General features: G+C 40.2%; 2 protein-coding genes and 1 non-coding gene across 10 annotated transcripts in view; 2 read left to right on the top strand and 1 right to left on the bottom strand.

The window, feature by feature from the left end:
• COLEC10 (collectin subfamily member 10) overlaps positions 1-18,450 on the bottom strand; it is a 529,589-nt gene that overhangs the window by 169,900 nt on the left and 341,239 nt on the right. For 4 of the 7 annotated variants that reach the window (XM_088844772.1, XM_088844770.1, XM_088844769.1 and 1 more), the window contains one exon: positions 5,248-5,353. The exons of 2 other annotated variants lie outside the window; for them this stretch is intronic. The gene's annotated coding sequence lies outside the window, so the exon portion shown is untranslated. Of the gene's footprint in view, positions 1-5,247; positions 5,354-17,778; positions 18,256-18,450 lie in introns of those variants that run through there. One more of the 7 variants, XR_016039344.1, reaches the window with a different exon arrangement.
• The window catches only part of TNFRSF11B (TNF receptor superfamily member 11b), a 28,546-nt gene continuing 11,148 nt past the window's right edge, over positions 1,053-18,450 (top strand). For both annotated transcript variants that reach the window (XM_055431831.2, XM_055431830.2), the window contains exon 1: positions 1,053-1,227. In XM_055431831.2, the coding sequence (XP_055287806.1) occupies positions 1,198-1,227 (30 nt within the window). In that variant the 5' untranslated portion in view covers positions 1,053-1,197. The remainder of the gene's footprint in view (positions 1,228-18,450) is intronic.
• LOC129560581 (small nucleolar RNA SNORA42/SNORA80 family) lies at positions 8,634-8,772 on the top strand. Its single transcript, XR_008686810.1, has one exon. It is a non-coding gene; the product is annotated as a small nucleolar RNA SNORA42/SNORA80 family (small nucleolar RNA).

Raw genomic sequence — 18,450 nt, 5'->3', positions numbered from 1 at the left:
ACAAGAATTGAGCACGCACGTGGCCCTGATGGGGAGGCTGGCTTTGCAGTGATTTTTTTTTTTTTCCCAGCCTCTGTAAGTGAAGAGTTCTGGTGGCAACCTAAGAACAAATCAGCAAACTTCAGGACCTCAGAAGGGGTCTATGCTTTAGAAGTCATGGGGTCCAACTCTCACAAAAGCAGCTGGTGGGAGTAGATGAGGGAGCCAAGAACCCTTTAGGCGGAGCCAACTTCCACCAAAAGCTTGGGGGCAATGAAAGACCTGGAAGAGGCAACTTCAGAAGTTCAGTAGGTACCAATAACCTTTGGATGATGATGGTGTTGATAAAGATGATCAGTTCAGTTCAGTATAGGGTGAATCCTACGGTGGTTTTTTTTCTGCCCTAAGCAAGAAGTTTGTCCTCTGCTGATTCTCTCTAGCTGGAACTACCCCAAGCAACAAAAAGTGAGTGGGAAAAGGCATAGGCTTTCGAACCAGACATAAGTTAGAGAAGTTTCTTCTCTATCTGTGCAACCTTGGAGATTAATGACTGCAAACTCCCAGAAGAGCCTCTGAGCGCAGCTCGTGAATGAGAATACTTGTTATTGGGGATCTCAGAACCCCTGAGAAGCCGGTCAGAGAGAGCAGGGTGTAGTGTCTGGGGCGCTTGCAGGCTGCGTCGAGATCTTGGCTGGATCCGACGCTCAGGGTGGAGGAGCCCAGCACAGAGACTGGCCAGCGTGCGCCCAATCCTCCCACCACTGGTCGCGGCTGCCAGGAGGCCGGCCGCTGGCGGGAAGGGGCCAGGAAACCTCAGAGCCGCACGGAGACAGCAGCTGCCTTGTTCTGCAGCTTTTTTTTTTTTCGCCTCCCAGGGGCCAGACATCCCCGCCCCACCCCCTACTCCCACCTCTCGTGCCACTTCTTTCCGCCCCGGCTCTGAAAGTGTTAACCCTGGAGCGTTGCGCACCTCCCCCTCCCGTTCTCCACCCTGCCCCCCGCCACCCCAACTCCCCGCCTGACTCCCGCCCAAGGTTCCTAAAAAAGAAAGGTGCAAAGTTTGGTCCAGATAGGGAATGAATGATCAAAGCCAAGCCGATACTTCCTGTTGCCGGGACACTATATATAAAGTGATGAGTGCACGGGCAGCCGAGACGCACCGTAGCGCTCGCCCCGCAGCCGCCGCCTCCAAGCGCCTGAGGTTTCCCGGGGACCACAATGAACAAGTTGCTGTGCTGCGCGCTCGTGGTAAGTTCCTGGCCCGGGACGCCGGCAGCGGTGCTCTGGGCGCCCGTGGAGGCTCCTCGCCTCCTGGTCTCCCGACCTGCCCGTGGGTTGATGGGGACAAAGCTCAACTTGCTTCCTTTACCAGGACAGATCTGGGGTCAGGTTGAAACAGGAGACCTCTTTCAAGCTGATTGTGCTTCTCCTAGGTGTCCCTTTACACTGGAAAGTTCCTGCTGGGTTTATGAAGAAGAGCTCTGGGCCATTTTAATTGGAATTATTTTTTATCCATTTTATTTATTGGCTTTCTTCATCTCAGATGGCTCCATACCATCTTTGCTTAACTTGGGCATCTTTATTAGCGGTAATAATAGTATCAAAGTAATTTGGGAGATTATTAATACTAAGAATAATAATTCTTAAAACTACTGTAATTAGAATAAAATTTGGATGCAGTGAATATGACATCATTAGGCTTATTTGCCACTTAAGCAAATATTATAGGAAATTTTGAATAATTGGCACGAGAAAAGATCATACATACACACATATTTCTTATTGTGCAATTTAAAATTTTAATAACATTTTATTATTAAAATGGGACATTTCAATTTCAATGTAATGTGGAAAATACTGGTGAGATAATGTTCATTAGGTTATAAAATAGATTTAAATAATTGAGGTTCTGCACTCAATAGAGCTAAAAGTTATTTTAAAGTTGGAAAAAGAAAGGAAATTTGGAAAAGAAAGGAATGTCTGTAATTTTTAGCTTCTTTTACTTAAATTTACATTTTGACCAATCAAGTTAGTAGGATTTCTATGTAGACTATTCTGTGACCAATGACATTTCTTTTATGTCACTAAAATGTAGATTGCATTGAGATATGAATCAGACATTTCCATGAAAGGACAGGAAAATCCATATTTAAGCCACATATGTGTTTTGAAAGTTGTTGCAGTAACTGCATGAATGTGATGTCCAACCCACTAAGAGGGAATGGAAGTCTAGGAAGTCCTTCAATTAGATCCTGGGATACACACACATAAATAAGTAAATAAACAGCAAAGTCACTAAAGGAAAGTTAGATTAATAAGAGGTCACACTTAAGCAAGCTAATCTTATGTATATGTACTATGTATATATATATGTGTGCATATATATTTGTATATATGTGGGTATATATTATATATATAATATAACTTCACTAATATGGAGAACTTTTAAAAAAGTGAACCCTTATTTAAAAAGGACACATATAAAGAACTGCACAAATCATAAGAACCTAATTAAGTTTCCCAAAGTGAATACTTGTAAGCCAGCACCCAGCTCAGACACCATCACATTACCAGCACCCCAGAAGCTTCCTGGGCTTCCTCCCTATCACCACGACAGTCATGGCCAGAGGAATCAACATTCTGACTTATAATGCCATCCATGAGTAAATGAACTTTATGTACTTTTTTGTGTCTGGCTGCTATCACTTAAGATTCTACTGTGAGATCATCTCCAGTATTGGATGTACAAATGCCCATCCATTTTCAGTGCTGTATAATATTCCATTGCATGAGTACACCACAAGTGATTTAATCATTTTAGGTTTTGGCTAGTATAAATAATTCTGCTGTTAATATGGGGACACTTTTATTCTTCCTAGCATTTTTTATGCTGTCAAATATTCGATTAATAATAAACATATTATTAGTAACTTTTAAATTTCAGAATTTCCATTAAATAATATGTATACTTAATAATGGGCTTCCCTGGTGGCTCAGATGGTAAAGAATCTGTGTGCAATGCAGGAGACCTGGTTTTGATCTCTGGGTCAGGAAGATCCCCTGGAGAAGGGAATGGCTACCCACTCACTCCAGTATTCTAAGTGTTCCAAAATAATAAGTAGACAAATGTTTTGATATCTGGTCTGTATAAGGGTGTAGATATGTATGTAGATAATACTAACTGCAGATGTTACAGCATTATCAAAAGAGAAACCTTTTATTCTGTCTTGAAACTAGTAAATACTTTAAATAGGAATGTGTTCCCTTTCCCTTCTGTAGTTTCTAAGATTGATTTTATTTTATAAATAAGTGAGAAAAGATACTTTGTAGTTACACACGAAGAGTCCAGATGCTCTTTCATAAACACCAAGAGGCAGTGCTAAGAACTGGAAGCATTACAGCTATTTAGTCCTTTGTACCAGGCAGGCCACTGGATACTAGACATAGAATGGAAAACGTGGACATCATTTCTGTCCTCATGGACTGCACAGCAAATGGAGAAAGCAGATATTGGAATGTCTAATGAGAATAACAAAAGGGGAAGTACGAGGTGACTTGGGAATGTAAAAGATTCTGCCTTCCAAGACCTTATAAACGCAGCTGCTGTGCAGTGGTTATGAGTTTGGTTATTTGGGATCAAAACTCAAAATTCAAATACCAGTATTTTACTTGATAAAAGATGGTGGGCAATTTATATCTCTCTTGTGTTTTAGTTTTCTGTAAGATAGAGATAATAAAATGCACACATGCAAGATAGCCACACATAATATAGAGTTCCTATTTCACATTAACACTAGTTTCTGGTTGACATTCTAGACCCAAGTGAATTATGTAAACAAAGTGCTGATGATGCTCAGAGATGGGGGAGAGATGGCCACCAACTATTACCTTGCAGGAGCAATAGAATGTTTATTATTCTCATTATACATTCCAAATGTTTCATATTTGGAGATAAAAGCAAGGCATCCTGAATTTAAGAAGTGGAAGAAGATAAAATTGTGAGGCAAACTAGAATTCTAGATTCTTTTTGTGACAGCAGAGGATACGCTGATAGGCAAGCACTAAGAGGGTGTGTTCATTAGGACTAATGCCATAGTCATGGGCTTTCTGAAATGTTCACTGATGTAGTTAGAGACCTGCTCTGCACAGTGAGGTGGTTACATCACCAAGTCATTTCTTTCATGGCTGCTCAAGGAGCCTCTTGATGCTTTGCGAACATCCTAGTCTAGACTTAGATTTTCACTGGTGGCTGAAACTTCCTATCAAGGAGCTCCAGAACTAGCCACTGGCCTTCTCAAAGCTAAGGTCTAAATTAATGTTAAGATACTAGGACTTGGGGTGGGGGGGGGGGGTGAAGCATTTGGAGGTAGTAAATTTTTTTTTTCAGGACAACTGCCTAATACATTGGTTCTCCTTATGTTTATTTTGGTTTCCTTGCCCTCTCCCAGTGGTTGAGTGTATCTGTCTAGACTTTTTGTTTGTTTGTTTAAGAGAATGATAACTCTAAAGTTTCTAGGAGAATCTAACATACACTTTGCAGCAGTCCTGTACTTCTGTCTCCAGCAACCTCTCTGGCCTCTATCACCCATGAACCCTCAACACAATTCCTAATTTCAATCTGGCCTTTAATTTTACTTCTTATTCCTAATTTCAATCTGGCCTTTAATTTACTTAGGTTAAAACAACAGTTGTCAGATTCCACTGGTTAAGGAAGAAGGCGTTCTGTGACAGATGTTTTATATACATAGTTTAGAAGGAGAGGTATTGCAGAGTCTCTCAAAGGGGCACTAAACACACTCAAATATTCTTGTCCTCCTATCCACTCACTTGCCATCTGAGTCTTGCTCTAAGCAACCGTCAGCTCCCCTGCCTTATGTTCCCTTTACATGAAGGCTTTTTGTGAGAAGCATTTCAGTATTTCATTGACTAGAAGTACTTCATTCAACCTGAGTTTTTCTTTGCAGCCCAGGAAAAAAAGGATGGTGAAGTATATTGCAGAGAAAGAGTACTTTTATTTTAAAAGAAAATTATGTTTACATTATTCAAAGTCTTGCCTAATGATGCCTGGCTGCCCCTGGTGATGTTACTATGGAGCAGAGATGCCAACATTATCGGTGCATCTGTGTATCTTACCTTGTGGAGCAGTAGTTCTCCATCAGATCAGACTTCTTCCATGCGCTTATTAAATAAATCCTGTGTAACAACCCCCTGGCTCTCCTGAAATGAAATTGAGCGTGCTTAAATGGCAACCCACTCCAGTATTCTTACCTGGAGAATCCCAAGGATGGGGGAGCCTGGTGGACTGCCATCTATGGGGTCGCACAGAGTTGGACACGACTGAAGCGACTTAGCAGCAGCAGTAGCATATTTTTACCTACATACAGAATTTTTTCAAATCAATATGCTGGCATAACTATACTTTCATAGTATATTTCTCCTTCATGGAGAAATAGAAAGTGATTTATAATGAAATAAACTTCACTAGAAGGTTTAATGAAGTAATGATACATTAGCATCTTTATGTAGAACTGTCATGAACAGACGGTGAGAAACAGACGAGAGCACATGGGGTTCAGAACCATCACTGGTGTTGGCTTTGGGCTGTGATTTTTTGAAACGGTGAACAAATCTCGCTAAAGTTTTAAACAAAATACAACCCTCTTTCAGGCTTCCCAGATAGCACTCGTGGTAAAGAACTCGCCTGCCAATGCAGGAGACTAAGAGACGAGGGTTCGATCCCTGGGTTGGGAAGATCCCCTGGAGGAGGGCATGGCAACCCACTCTAGTATTCTTACCTGGAGAATCCCCATGGATAGAGGAGCCTGGCAAAGTACAGTCCATAGGGTGGCAAAGAGCCATACATGACTGAAGCGACTTAGCATGCATGCATGCACAACCCTCTATCAAATTTTATGTTAAATTCCTTGAAAATTCAATAGGCATAAAAATCTTACAACACACACACATAGATCTACATATGTGTGTGTGTGTATATATATATATATACACACATATATATATGTATGTATGCGTGTGTGTGTGTGCTTAGTCACTCAGTTGTGTGCGACCCCATGGACTTAGCCCACCAGGCTCCTCTGTCCATGGAATTATCCAGGCAGGAGTACTGGAGTGGGTTGCCATTTCATATTTCAGAGGATCTTTTCAACCCAGGGATCAAATCCATTCTTCTTGCTTCTCCTGCATGGACAGGTGGGCTCTTTACCACTGTGCCACCTGGGAAGCCCATATGTGTGCATATATATACACATTATATTATATACACATATTTATATTATATACACATATATGTATATAAAATATCTACATATATGTTTATACTATATACACATATGTTTATGTTATATATACATATATGTATATGTTATATACATATATGTTTATGTTATATACACATATGTGTATATATACACGTGTTTGTGTGTGTGTGTATATACATATATATATATATATGGAGTTTGAATCCAGGCTCATATAATGATAATTTTTTTTTTTACCTTAGATCACTTATACCATCATCAGTAGGACATTTGAAAGGGTGTGTGTGATTTCCCTGGTGGTCTGGTGGTGAAGACTCTGTGCTTCCAACACAGGGATTGAAAGTTCAGTCCCTGATCGGGGAACTAAGATCCCATATGCCACATGGCACGGCCAAGAAAAAGAAATTGTGTGGAACATGGGATTATTCTTGGTCACTGGGGCATCTAGCAGCACACAGAAACTGTGACAAGAGAAAATCCCACACAAATTTCCAGAACTTCCAGGGGATGGCACGACCCCTGTGGTAAACAAAATATGAGCTCTTTGCAAACAGAGATTTTTTCCAATTCATATTTATAGCCTCCAGGTCTCCACAGTGCCTTACACTAACTGTATGTTTGCTGAGTCAAAGGAGTTACGATGAGATTTGCTGGGGTGTTTGTATAATGTACCAGCAGTTTCCATGGATATTCCAACAGAATGTAGCTTACTGTCAGAGATTTCACATCCTCATGTCAGCTTTGATCTCCTTCTTTCAAAATATAAATATAACGCCCTACCCACCTGACCAGTATTTTTCCTACTTATTTTTGTCCATTTCTACGGTGAAGGTACAATACCTTCATGGCGGTCCATTCTTAAGAGAGCAACAACAATGAACCAGACTTATATACCGACCCTTGGAGGTGCTACCTAACCTTAGCTGAATCCCCTTTCTGACCTTCCCATCACTGTTCATTTTTTGGTTTTATAAATGTGATACATTCTTAAAATATCCCAATGGAGATGTCAAATAGGCATTTGGATTCAAAACAGTGAGAGAAGCCTGGACTGGAGATCAGAAAATCTGGGTCATGAGCAGAGAATGGTTTTGAAAGCCATAGGAAAGGAGGATTTCACAGGGCAGGAGAGGAGGGCAGGACACAGCCCCAGAGTGCACTTCTGATACTGATAGGTTAAAAAAAAAAATGCACATATGAACAGTACTAGCAGCCATGTTTAGAAAAGAAAACAAAAATCAAAATAAAACTTCGCAACCCACAAGAGCAGGAACTAGTCAATCGGAAATCCTAGCAACATCTGTAAACTATCCATGCAAGAAGAAGGAGTGAGGTATAGCCAACTTGAAATACACATGGTATTTTTATGTGACATGTAATTAGTTTTAGGAACTCACTACCACAGAATATTTATTTTGGGGTAACTAGCATAGAAAGTCTAAAAAAAGAATTCTTTTAGACAGTTGTAAGGGATAAGAATAGTGTTACAACACATTAGGTAAGAAGCTGTGTGGTACCCACTCCCTCTCACATTTACCTGGCCTCGCTAAATGAATGTTCCAAAGGCCAGAACAGTCTGCAGACACACTAAAATGGTTTCTTTCAACTACAAGGTGACATAACTTCCCAGGTGCTTGGGTAGTTTTTTTCAACCCCAGTTTCTCAGAAGCACCTGAATCAGCCAGACCATAAATGGATAGAGGATACAGGAGGAAATGCAATGTCATTTCTGGAGCCCTTCTAAAAAAGTAATGTGCTCCAAAAAGTTCTGATTTATTACTTTCCTATTGAGATTTTTTTTTTAAAAAATCCACCTCTTTTTATCATAGTTTTAATACGGTGAAAAACATTAATTTCCTTGAAGCATCTTCTATAAAATTAAAAAGAGAAGCCTTAGGATTCTTCACCTCCATTTAGTCTGTACCTTGGAAGCATTTTCTATAACAGCCTTTTAAATAATCAACTATAAAGTAGGAAAATCAATGTCAAGATGAATGTAGATTTAAAAGACAATAATTCATCTAAGCTTTGTGACTGCCTTTGGGAAATTCAGTTTTCTTCTCTGGTCTTTGATCCCTAAACCTCTATTGCCATGTAGTATTACTTTCTTGTTCAAAAACGTATTTTATTCTTAGAAAATAAGGATATCAAGGCCCTATTCTTAAATTCCCTCTGGCATCCATACCACCAACAAAATTAATTTAGGAAGTCATCTGTGAGGTGCAATGATAGTAAGACCTCCACAACAGCAGTCAAGAAGCAAGAGATCTTATTCCTCAGTTTTGCCTTAGACTCTGAGGTCTAGTCTGTGACTTCATTTCTCTGGGTCTTACTTTGCTCACCTTTAAAACAGGTGTGTTGTATCAGATGATATCTGGAAGGGCTGCTATAATTTTATGTTTTTGACTCATCCCCCTAGGCCTCTCATAGTGTCCCATGCCAGAGCAAACCCGGCCCTGAACCATTGCCAGGCCTCTGCCAGTAGGCTGCAGGCACTGAAGCAGGTTGCACAGTGGAAAAAAAAGAAAAAAAAAATTATGCTTTTGTCATTAAAAATAAATTAAAATGTTTTATTACATATTGATACTATTTAATATGCCAGACATACAAAAATCAAATGGACTTAGTTATCTATGAAAAAAAGTATACTAAAGAAAAATTTTAAAAATCGACTTTGTTGCAATTGTCAAAGTTCCTTGTGCCCAACTGGTTTCATTGATGAGAAATTCTGTTTAAGTGAATGAGATCAAAAAAGGAAGCAGCTTTTTGAAATGTCACCTACTTTTAAGCAGTAAGACTTCTGTGTTTTAGGATCAGATTATTCTTTTAAGCTAAAAACTATTTTTTTTTTAAATTCAGAGACAAGACCTTTTTGTCTTTAGCTAGAATAGAGGCCATTAATGTGCATATTTTCGTATCCTACTTAGAAGCCATATTCCCTCAGGACTTACTAAAGAGATGTAATTATGGTCACTAGCAATCTCTTTAGCCTCTTTGAGCAGAGTATTCTTTGAATTTGTATTCACAAGGAAGCATTTCACCTTCAGGTGAAATAAGCATGTTAATGGGTAGGTTGGCATGACCATTAATACTGTGCCGGAATACTACATTGGGCTTCCCTGATGGCTAGATGGTAAACAATCTGCCTGGAATGGGGAGAACTGGGTTCGATTCCTGGGTCAGGAAGATCCCCTGGAGAATGAATACTTTATGGGCTGAGAGACAGAATCCTCTGTTCCCACACTCTGTTTCTTTAAAGGGGGAAAAATCAACTAGATTGTGCTAAAACAATGGGTCGACTAGAAAGTATGAGTGATGTTTACTGAACAATGATGTAGCTATTCCTGCTGTTTGTAAGCCTTCTCCGTTGTCCTGCCTTCCAGAAACATGGTAAGACTGTACCTTCCAGCTTTCTCTGGTGAGAAAGGAGGTGGATGTGGTCCGTTCTGGCAGATTTGTGAGTTTAAATGATGCAAGTCACTTCTATATTAGAGCACCTCATTGCCTGTATATGACTCCCAACATTTTTTCCTCTTTCCCAACAAACCAACCTTGTTCCAGATATTAATTTTTATAAGATCCTAGGTCCTAGACAGAGGACAATGCTAACAGCCTTCATTTTCACAAAAACCCTCTGATGCAGAGACTGGAATCTGTTTTAGAGGCAAGGAAACCAAGGTTCAGAGAAGTGAAGTAATTTTCCCTAAGGTGACCTAGCTGAGGATTTTTTTTTCTGTCTAATAGGAGCTGAAATCTAGCAGTGGAGTCCAGTGAAAAATACCCATAAAGCAGAGGAAAGCCTCTGAGTTCCCTCAACCAGAGTTCTTTTCTCTGCTGGAGATACAAACGTCCTAGGATGGGACTCAGAGTCATATCCTTGGGCAAAGTGATCCCAGTGGATTTTTAAAATGCTTTTTTCACCTCCTCCTTCAGCTGGAGGAGGCCACTGTGGTTTTTCTTTCCTGATGAAATTAAATATCCCAGCTTCCTTACTGGACTTGAGTTCTAAGTCCAGACCCTTTAGGATAGAGAACCTGAGGCAAACACTTTATAGTTTAGCTCCTTATTAGAAAGAGCAATCCTAGGGAAGCAGGGGTTAGCAAAAGAAGAGTAAGCAAAAAAGGAAGACAAACAGATTCGAGGGGGTACATGACTGACTGAGAAGCTGCTGTTTTGTATAAGGTGCAACTGACTGCTCAGTCTCACAGGACCATCTTTGAGAGAAGCTGTGTGAACTACTGCATTTCAGGACAGAAGAGCGGGGAATTTATTCACCAGGATAAATGACATAAATGATAGATAGACAGATACATAGATATAGGATGAGGTGGCATGGATGGCTGTATGGACAGATGGACAAAATATAGATCTTACAGAATTTTACATTGTGTCATAGGTGATCACTTATATGCCTGTCTCCTTCCTAACACTGCAGGTCCCTAGAGAGAAGAGTCAATTGTTAAAGGCTTAGGTTCAGACAGGATTAGATTTGAATCCTATCTTGAATGTATACTAGCTCTGTGACTTTTGAGCAATCACTCAATTTCTCTGAGGCTCAGTTTCTTCATCTACAAAATGGGGATAATACTATCACCTCAGAGGTGATTGGAGGGGTGGATGACAGGTGAAGTATAGAGCTTACTATGTAATGATGTTATAATATACTATGCTATTATTATTCACCATATCATCCAATACTTCCAATAGGATGTTTCACATGGTTGTAGGCACATGATAAACATCTACATATTTAAGTCACATTCTGTATTATTCTATTTCCATTTCTAGTTTCTATTCCATTTCCTCGGAGAAGGCAATGGAAAGCCACTCCAGTTACTCTTGCCTAGAAAATCCCATGGATGGAGGAGCCTGGTAGGCTGCAGTCCGTGGGGTCACTAAGGGTCGGACACGACTGAGCGACTTCACTTTCACTTTTCACTTTCATGCATTGGAGAAGGAAATGGCAACCCACTCCAGTGTTCTTGCCTGGAGAATCCCAGGGACGGGGTAGCCTGGTGGGCTTCCATCTGTGGGGTCGCACAGAGTCGGATACAACTGAAGCAACTTAGCAGCAGCACCAGCAGCAACAGGGTTGTTCTGAGGTTTAAATACCACCATGCAGTCAGCATTCAATAAACAGTAGGTTAAAAAAATGCTATTTCCATTTCTAGTTTCTATTCCATTTCCTAACCACCATGGCTGTTCTTTTTTAAATTTATCTCTCCAGATGCCCTTAACCACATATTGATTGGGCTTCAATGTAAATCATCACCAACCAGATTAATTCATAAGATGATGTGATAAGATAAAGTATTATCTTCAAGGAAAGGTAGAAATAAAATGGGACTTAATAATTCATGTTCAAAAATATCAACATACTAAAATGTATTGCCAGTTCTGAGTCCAAAGTGCCAAGGACTTTGTAACTGGAAAACTCTGAACTAGGGATGTGGCCCTTGTGCTTGTCTGGTGGGCTTGAATGGATATAATTATAAGGAAAATTGTGGCCAGCTCTGTTGTTGTGTTGAAATTTTCAAAATGGATGTTATATCCCAAATCCGGTGATTATGGCCCAGCAGGTAAAGAATTTGCCTGCAATGCAGGAGACGCAGGAGACATGAATTCGATCTCTGGATCAGGAAGATCCTGTGGAGAATTAAATGGCAACCCACTCCAGTATTCTTGCCTGAAAAATCCCATGGACAGAGGAGCCTGATGGGCTACAGTCCAGGAGATTGCAAAGAGCTGGACACAATTAAGTGAACGACTAAACAAATAAGCTAAGAGAAGAAATATTAAGATCTGAGATTCAAAATGGGTCCACACATCTGCCTTGGAAAGTTTGACGTGTTTACTTGCATCACAAGTTCTTAGAGATTTTTCTCATTTATTTGTTAATCTAGCAAATGTTAATTATCTGTAAAACTCTGAAGCAGCAAAAGCATCAGAAGCAAATCTGTTCTGACAATTCTGGTAGATTCCAGAAATAAACAAGGTACTGCTAATTAATTCTAAAAGCCTCCAAACAAACAACTAAAGAGAAAGTTCTTGAAGGGAACAACAACAACAACAAAAAAACGCATTTAAAGTTAAGTTTTACCTAGAGACAGTTCTTCAGCCTCAAGGGAAGCAAAGAGTGTAAAATCTGGCCCAGCAATTCATCTAATAAATCATAATTGTTCCTGTTTCCTTTCTCCTGTTTATATAGCAAAAGCTGTTGGCAGCACATCAGTTCCTAATAGATGAATAGATTTAATGCATTTGCTCTGCATCCTTACCTAGAGACCTCATCCTGGCTGTTGTGGAAATGATTAAATAGTGGCAGACCCTCAGGTAGAGAACTGGCAGCAGCAGATAAACCTCTCAAATGAGCCACCTGCTTTTCCCACATTTACCTTGAAAATAGAAGCTAAATATAAACAGAATGATCCATGCAAAATGCCAAGCAAAATGAAAGATGCTTAAAAAAAAAAAATTCCTTTAGGCAAATTTTGTCATCACTATCATTTTATAAATGAGAAAGTTACAGATTTTGTGCTTGTCCTTGAAAATGCATCCTTTACCTGGAGGCTCTGTGTCTACAGAATCACCAGCAATCCTAATTATACATAGTAGGTGTTCAATATCTACTGGAATGAATAAAATTAAAATATATATTGAATACTTGCTGTGTATAAGACACCATGAAAAAAGCAGGGAAAGTGTCAGTCACTCAATCATGTGCAACTCTTCGTGACTCCATGGACTGTAGCCTGCCAGTCTCCTCTGACCATGGGATTCTCCAGACAAGAATACTGGAGTGGGTAGCCATCCCCTTCTGGGTACTTTCTGATCCAGGGATTGAATCCAGGTCTACTGCATTACAGACTGATTCTTTACCCTCTGAGCCACCAGGGAAGACACTATGTATGCTGCTTGCTAAGTCGCTTCAGTGGTGTCTGACTCTTTGCAACTGTAACCCGCCAGGCTCCCCTGTCCATGGGGTTGTCTAGGCAAGAATAATGGAGTGGTTGCCATGCCCTCCTCCAGGGAATCTTCCCAACCCAGGGGTTGAACCCACATCTCTTACAACTCCTGCATTGGCAGGCGGGTTCTTTACCACTAGCACCACCTGGGAAGCCTGTAAGACACCATGCTAAACATTTAAGGTGTATGGAAACAAATCCTTTTCTATCTGGGCCCTTTAAGCAAATCTGTGGAACTGCCTTTCGACCAAGTCAATGATACAAGTAGGGAAGATACTGAAACTGATTTTAAAAACGAGTCAGCGATGCTTTTTCTGGAGACGACTTAAGAATAGGATAAATAACTGACTGTGGCACATTTTAGGTTTGTGACTTCCTACTGAACAAGAGACTTCAAAATGTCTCCAAAAATGAATCTGATTCACAATGTTCCCTATTTCCCACCTCCTGTGTAATTAGCATATGTAGTCATGACTCATTCTTGTCTGGAATCTTATTCTTTACCAAGTTTATTTGTGTCCCTTTACTCAATTGAAAACAATTGTATAGGAATAGATGAAATAAGAATTATCTCTTTTTAGAGCTAAGATAATGGCCAAGGGTTATTAAGCTGGTGGTTGCACTGAGTTTGTAACCCTAATATGCAGGTTCCCAGCAAAGAGATCTGGTTAGTTCATATCAATCTAATGGAGCTAAAAGCTGTACATTTTTCTTATCTTATTATTCATCATCCATTTAGTATTCTTCTTGAAACTTTCTGTAATATCCCTACTGTTTTTTTTTCCCTTCTTTTTTTCATCTTATCTTGCAAATGTTTGTAAAGTCCCAAAGGTTATATTTTAATTTTTTTTTTGTTTATGTATAAAATCCTTGGGTAATGCCATCCTACATATCTGTTTCTGGAACCATTTATGTGCTCATAACCTTGTGCTAAGTCACTTCAGTCTTGTCCAACTCTTTGCAACCCTATGGACTATAGCCCACCAGGCTCCTCTGCCCATGGGATTCTCTAGGCAAGAATACTGGAGAGGGTTGCCATGCCCTCCTCCAGGGGATCTTCCTGACCCAGGAATCAAACTTGCATCTCTTTAAATCTGTGTCTTTAGCTTTATTTCTATCCTGTGACATCACCACTTGAGTCTCATTGTTGGAAGTCCCAGAACCAAATTCACTGTCTTCCTCCATAACTGCTTCTTTCTCCTGCTGTCAGTAATTAACAGCAACACCACATACCTAATAGTCATAATTCATGGGCATGTAATCCTTTACTCTTTCTAGTACCTCCCTCCACAGGCAATCAGCTAACATATAATATCGATCTTTTCTCTCCTCCTTACTGCTACCTAATTTCAGCTTCTCATTTCTGACCTGTTTCTCTATTGAGTCTTTTCTTGATCCTTTTTTCCCTCTGTTTTCCCTCACATTGTTTTGCAGTGATTTGTCACTTTTTACACCAACAGAAGCTTTTAGATGAATTCTCCTAGGAAATAGCAACATTAACTTGCTCAGCTCTATAGCTTAGCAATATTTCCTGAGCATAGTAATTGTTTCTAAAGGTGTTTGCTGAATGAGTGAATAAATAAATAATTTAAGGATTGGAGGAAATAGGGAAGAGGCCACTATACCATGTGTATGCTTAACTGCTCAGTCGTGTTGGACTCTACTATCCCATGGACTGCAGCCCTCCAGGCTTTTCTGTTCATGGGATTCTCCAGGCGAGAATACTGGAGTGGGTTGCCATGCCCTCCTCCAGGGAATCTTCCCAACCCAGTGATCGAACCCAGATCTCCAGCATTGCAGGCAAATTCTTTACTGTCTGAGCCTCCAGGGAAGCCCCACTATACCATAAGACTATAGAAAGTTAAATAAGCTAACCTTCATAGCAAAAGAGTTTTGTTTTTTTTTTTTTTAATAAGCTTTGTAGTTTATACTACAAGAGATCTTTAGGAAACTCACTGTTGTATATATCCTGAATGTTTCTTTTCTTGGCTAAGATGAACTGTAAAATATCATGGTTTCCAAACTGACCAGAAGTTTAGCTAACCCTGGTAGTCCTCAAATAGTTCTCTGCGGCAAAGATCATGACGAGGGATCACAAAAGGAACTCCCAAACCAAGTGGTTATTTCAAGCTTTGTGTGGGCTCCTTTTAATGAATTTTCCATAAACAGAAACCCACTGGGTCACTCGTGGTTCTGCATACCAGAGAGCAAGCGCAGTAGCAGGGGATTGACTGCATTGCATCATGCAAAAGTAAACTTGATGGAGGAAGTATATTCCTGTATCCTTTAAGAATAAGCAAATACTGGTCGTCAGCTACACTGAAATCACATGTCATCTAAGAAATTTCCATCTCCGATACCTTGGACAGGTGATGGTCTTAGCACAAAGAAAGAAACATCATCCGTTCATCTGGACTTCAGGAAGGCATTGGGTGATCTCACTTCTGTGATCTCCTAACACTATGCTCTTGATTCTGAATGAAAAACTAGCATTTTAGGGCTATGCAATGTTAAAGGATTTGGTCAAAGTATTCTATTCTATGGCACATGCTCTGGGTTTTAATTCTGCTTCCACTAATTACGGTGACCTGTGATGGTTCCTCATTTACTTTTGTACTTTTGTAGCTGGTGAACAGATACAAAACAGGAAGAGGAAGAAAGAAAAAAATGGAGAGAAAATTCCATTTTAACATTTATTTATCTTTATCACATGTAACACAGATAGCCAGTGGAAATTTGCTGCGTGACACAGGGAGCTCAGCCCAGTGCTCTGTGACAACCTAGAGGGGTAGGATGGGGAGGGAAATGGGAGGGAGGCTCAGGAGGGAGGGGTCATATGTATACCTGCGGCTGATTCATGTTGATGTAGTGCAGAAAACAACACTATATTGTAAATCAATGATCCTCCACTTAAAACAAAAAGTTAAGCAAGCTTCTTTTATAGGAAACTATAATATAGGACACTCATATAGGACACTTCAGGCTTCTGCAGAGACACCTATGCACGAGTCCTAGCTTTTGCAGATATTCATCACTGTTTATGCACTTCACACAAAAATTACTTTTGTTCTCTTCTTAGACATTAAATGTTATCAGCTGGCAAAGGACACAGAGCCAGTGTTAAGATGGGCTGTCCTCCTTTGGCATATTTTTCACTGCTTTTCTAGAAAATGCAGAAGAAAGTGAGAGAGGGGATTGAGATGAAGAGGCTTATTAATTTTGCCAGTGCTCTGTCCAGAACTGGTTCCAGAAATTCCATGCAGGGATTGAGGCTAACCAGAGATGGAGAGCTAAGCATCCAATTTTGGCCACACAGAGTTCTGTCTTTTTACCAAAGTGGAAAATTTTCAAATAAATCACAGAGGCCCCATAGAATTTGCTGAAAACAAGTCTGCAGTTCCTTAAGGCTTACGGATTTTTAAAAATATATATGATGATTCCATGCGGTAGCCTAGGGGAAACGATCTTCACTATTATAATTGCTCTCTAATCCTTAAGTCAACCTAATTTATTATTTTTTTTCTCTGTGGATTCCTTTCACCTCAGCTTCCCTGTATTTTGAAGAAATGGCAACTAATTTCTTAAGCATGGTTTCAGAAAACCAACAGTGTCATGTCCAACTGCCTAGAAAAATACAAATTGCATCAGTATTCTCGGTCAGATCTTGTATTTGTGTGGCTGCTTCTAGTGAGGAACACATGCACCATCTGTGGGGTTTTCCCATTTCATCCTCATCACTTCTTGGTAAGAGAGAAAAGAGTCAGCTAATGAGTAAATGAGCTGCGTTGTCATGGGAAAGGCAGGATGATGGGAAATCAGGCAGGGTTAAGTCTCAGGACTGCCAGCCCTACCAGGATGGGGCTCACTCAGCCACAGTAAGCAAGACGAATGCGTCCCTGTGGACCTCTGAGCTGGCCCTCTTGAAAAAACAGAACCCTCAAAAGTGGCTTTTCAGGAAATTGAAAGTGAACATCAAGACAGAGGAAAAAATAAAAACATTTCTCATTGCTTTCATGTGTCTCTGCAAGTTGCATCAGGAATACTTCATTCCCTAGCATTGAAGACGTTAGAAATATTTGAGCCAAACCCATACAAAGGGCCTTTAAAAATATAATACAATATTATTAGAATGACCAAGTAGCAACAAAGTTAGTTCATCTTGCTTCATTTCCTTCAGAAGGTTGATCGTTATCTGTAATTTATTCCTTTACCTCTCTGTCTTCTCGCTAGACTGTAAGCAGTCTGAAGAGCATCCTTGTTTTGTGGGTCACCATATGCTAAGACCTTCTACAATGCCTGATACACAGTGGGTGGTCAAGAGACATACGTTGAATGAATAGATTTCTGAAAGATACAGACCAAACCAGAGTTTTCACCCATTACTGGTCCATTTCTTTCTCCTACAGTTAACCCACTTTATCTGAGCCAATAAAAAGTCCCAGGGGAATTCAAGAACATCCTTTTCCCCAAAACCATTGGGTCATATGAGTGTCTTGAAAATATCAAGGCAGCCCCAATTTTCCACTGTAGTCTATCTTTTGTTGGTTAGGCGTCCTCTACATTATAGCACTCTGAAAACTGCTCTCAGTTAAAAGGTCTGTGGTCCTAGGGAAGATATTTTATTCTCCAATTCTGGTTTATCAGCTCACATTAGGTCCAAACAGCCTTGTTGCTAGTCATATCCCAGTAAGAAATGAGGGCATGTGTATATGCATGCTCAGTTGTGTCCCACTCTCTACAACCCCATGGACTACAGCCCACCAGGCTCCTCTGTCCATGGAATTTTCCAGGCAATAATAGTGGAACGAGTTGCCATTTCCGTCTCCAGGGGATCTTTCCAACCCAGCGATCGAATCCACATCTCCTGCATCTCCTGTATTGGCAGGTGGATTCTATTGCTTATTAAAATGCCCAAACGCTTATGAAAAAGGCCTTTCTTTACCTCTGTCATTCCTCATTCAAAAAGGAGTGCTATTTTCCTAGCTCGGCACACTTTCCCCCAGGTCAAGGGTTTCTGTGAGATTTGCTGAGCTCTGCAAAGAAGAGAGTATAGAAAAAATTATTGTTTGGCCTGTCGCTTCCCAAAAGCCTGAAAATAGTCAGTGTTGATCCCTGTACCAAAAACAAACAATAAAAGCCAAACAAACAACCCCTACACAGAAACAACACTTCTTCTTTTAATTAGTGTGAAGAACTATTTCAGTGTTCCCTAGAAGACCTTTTGAGAT

This window comes from Moschus berezovskii, chromosome 16 (genome assembly GCF_049115385.1).
Source record: "Moschus berezovskii isolate FMDL1 chromosome 16, NW_MosBer_1.0, whole genome shotgun sequence".
Classification (NCBI taxonomy): domain Eukaryota; kingdom Metazoa; phylum Chordata; class Mammalia; order Artiodactyla; family Moschidae; genus Moschus; species Moschus berezovskii.
This window is presented reverse-complemented; position numbering and strand designations above follow the sequence as displayed.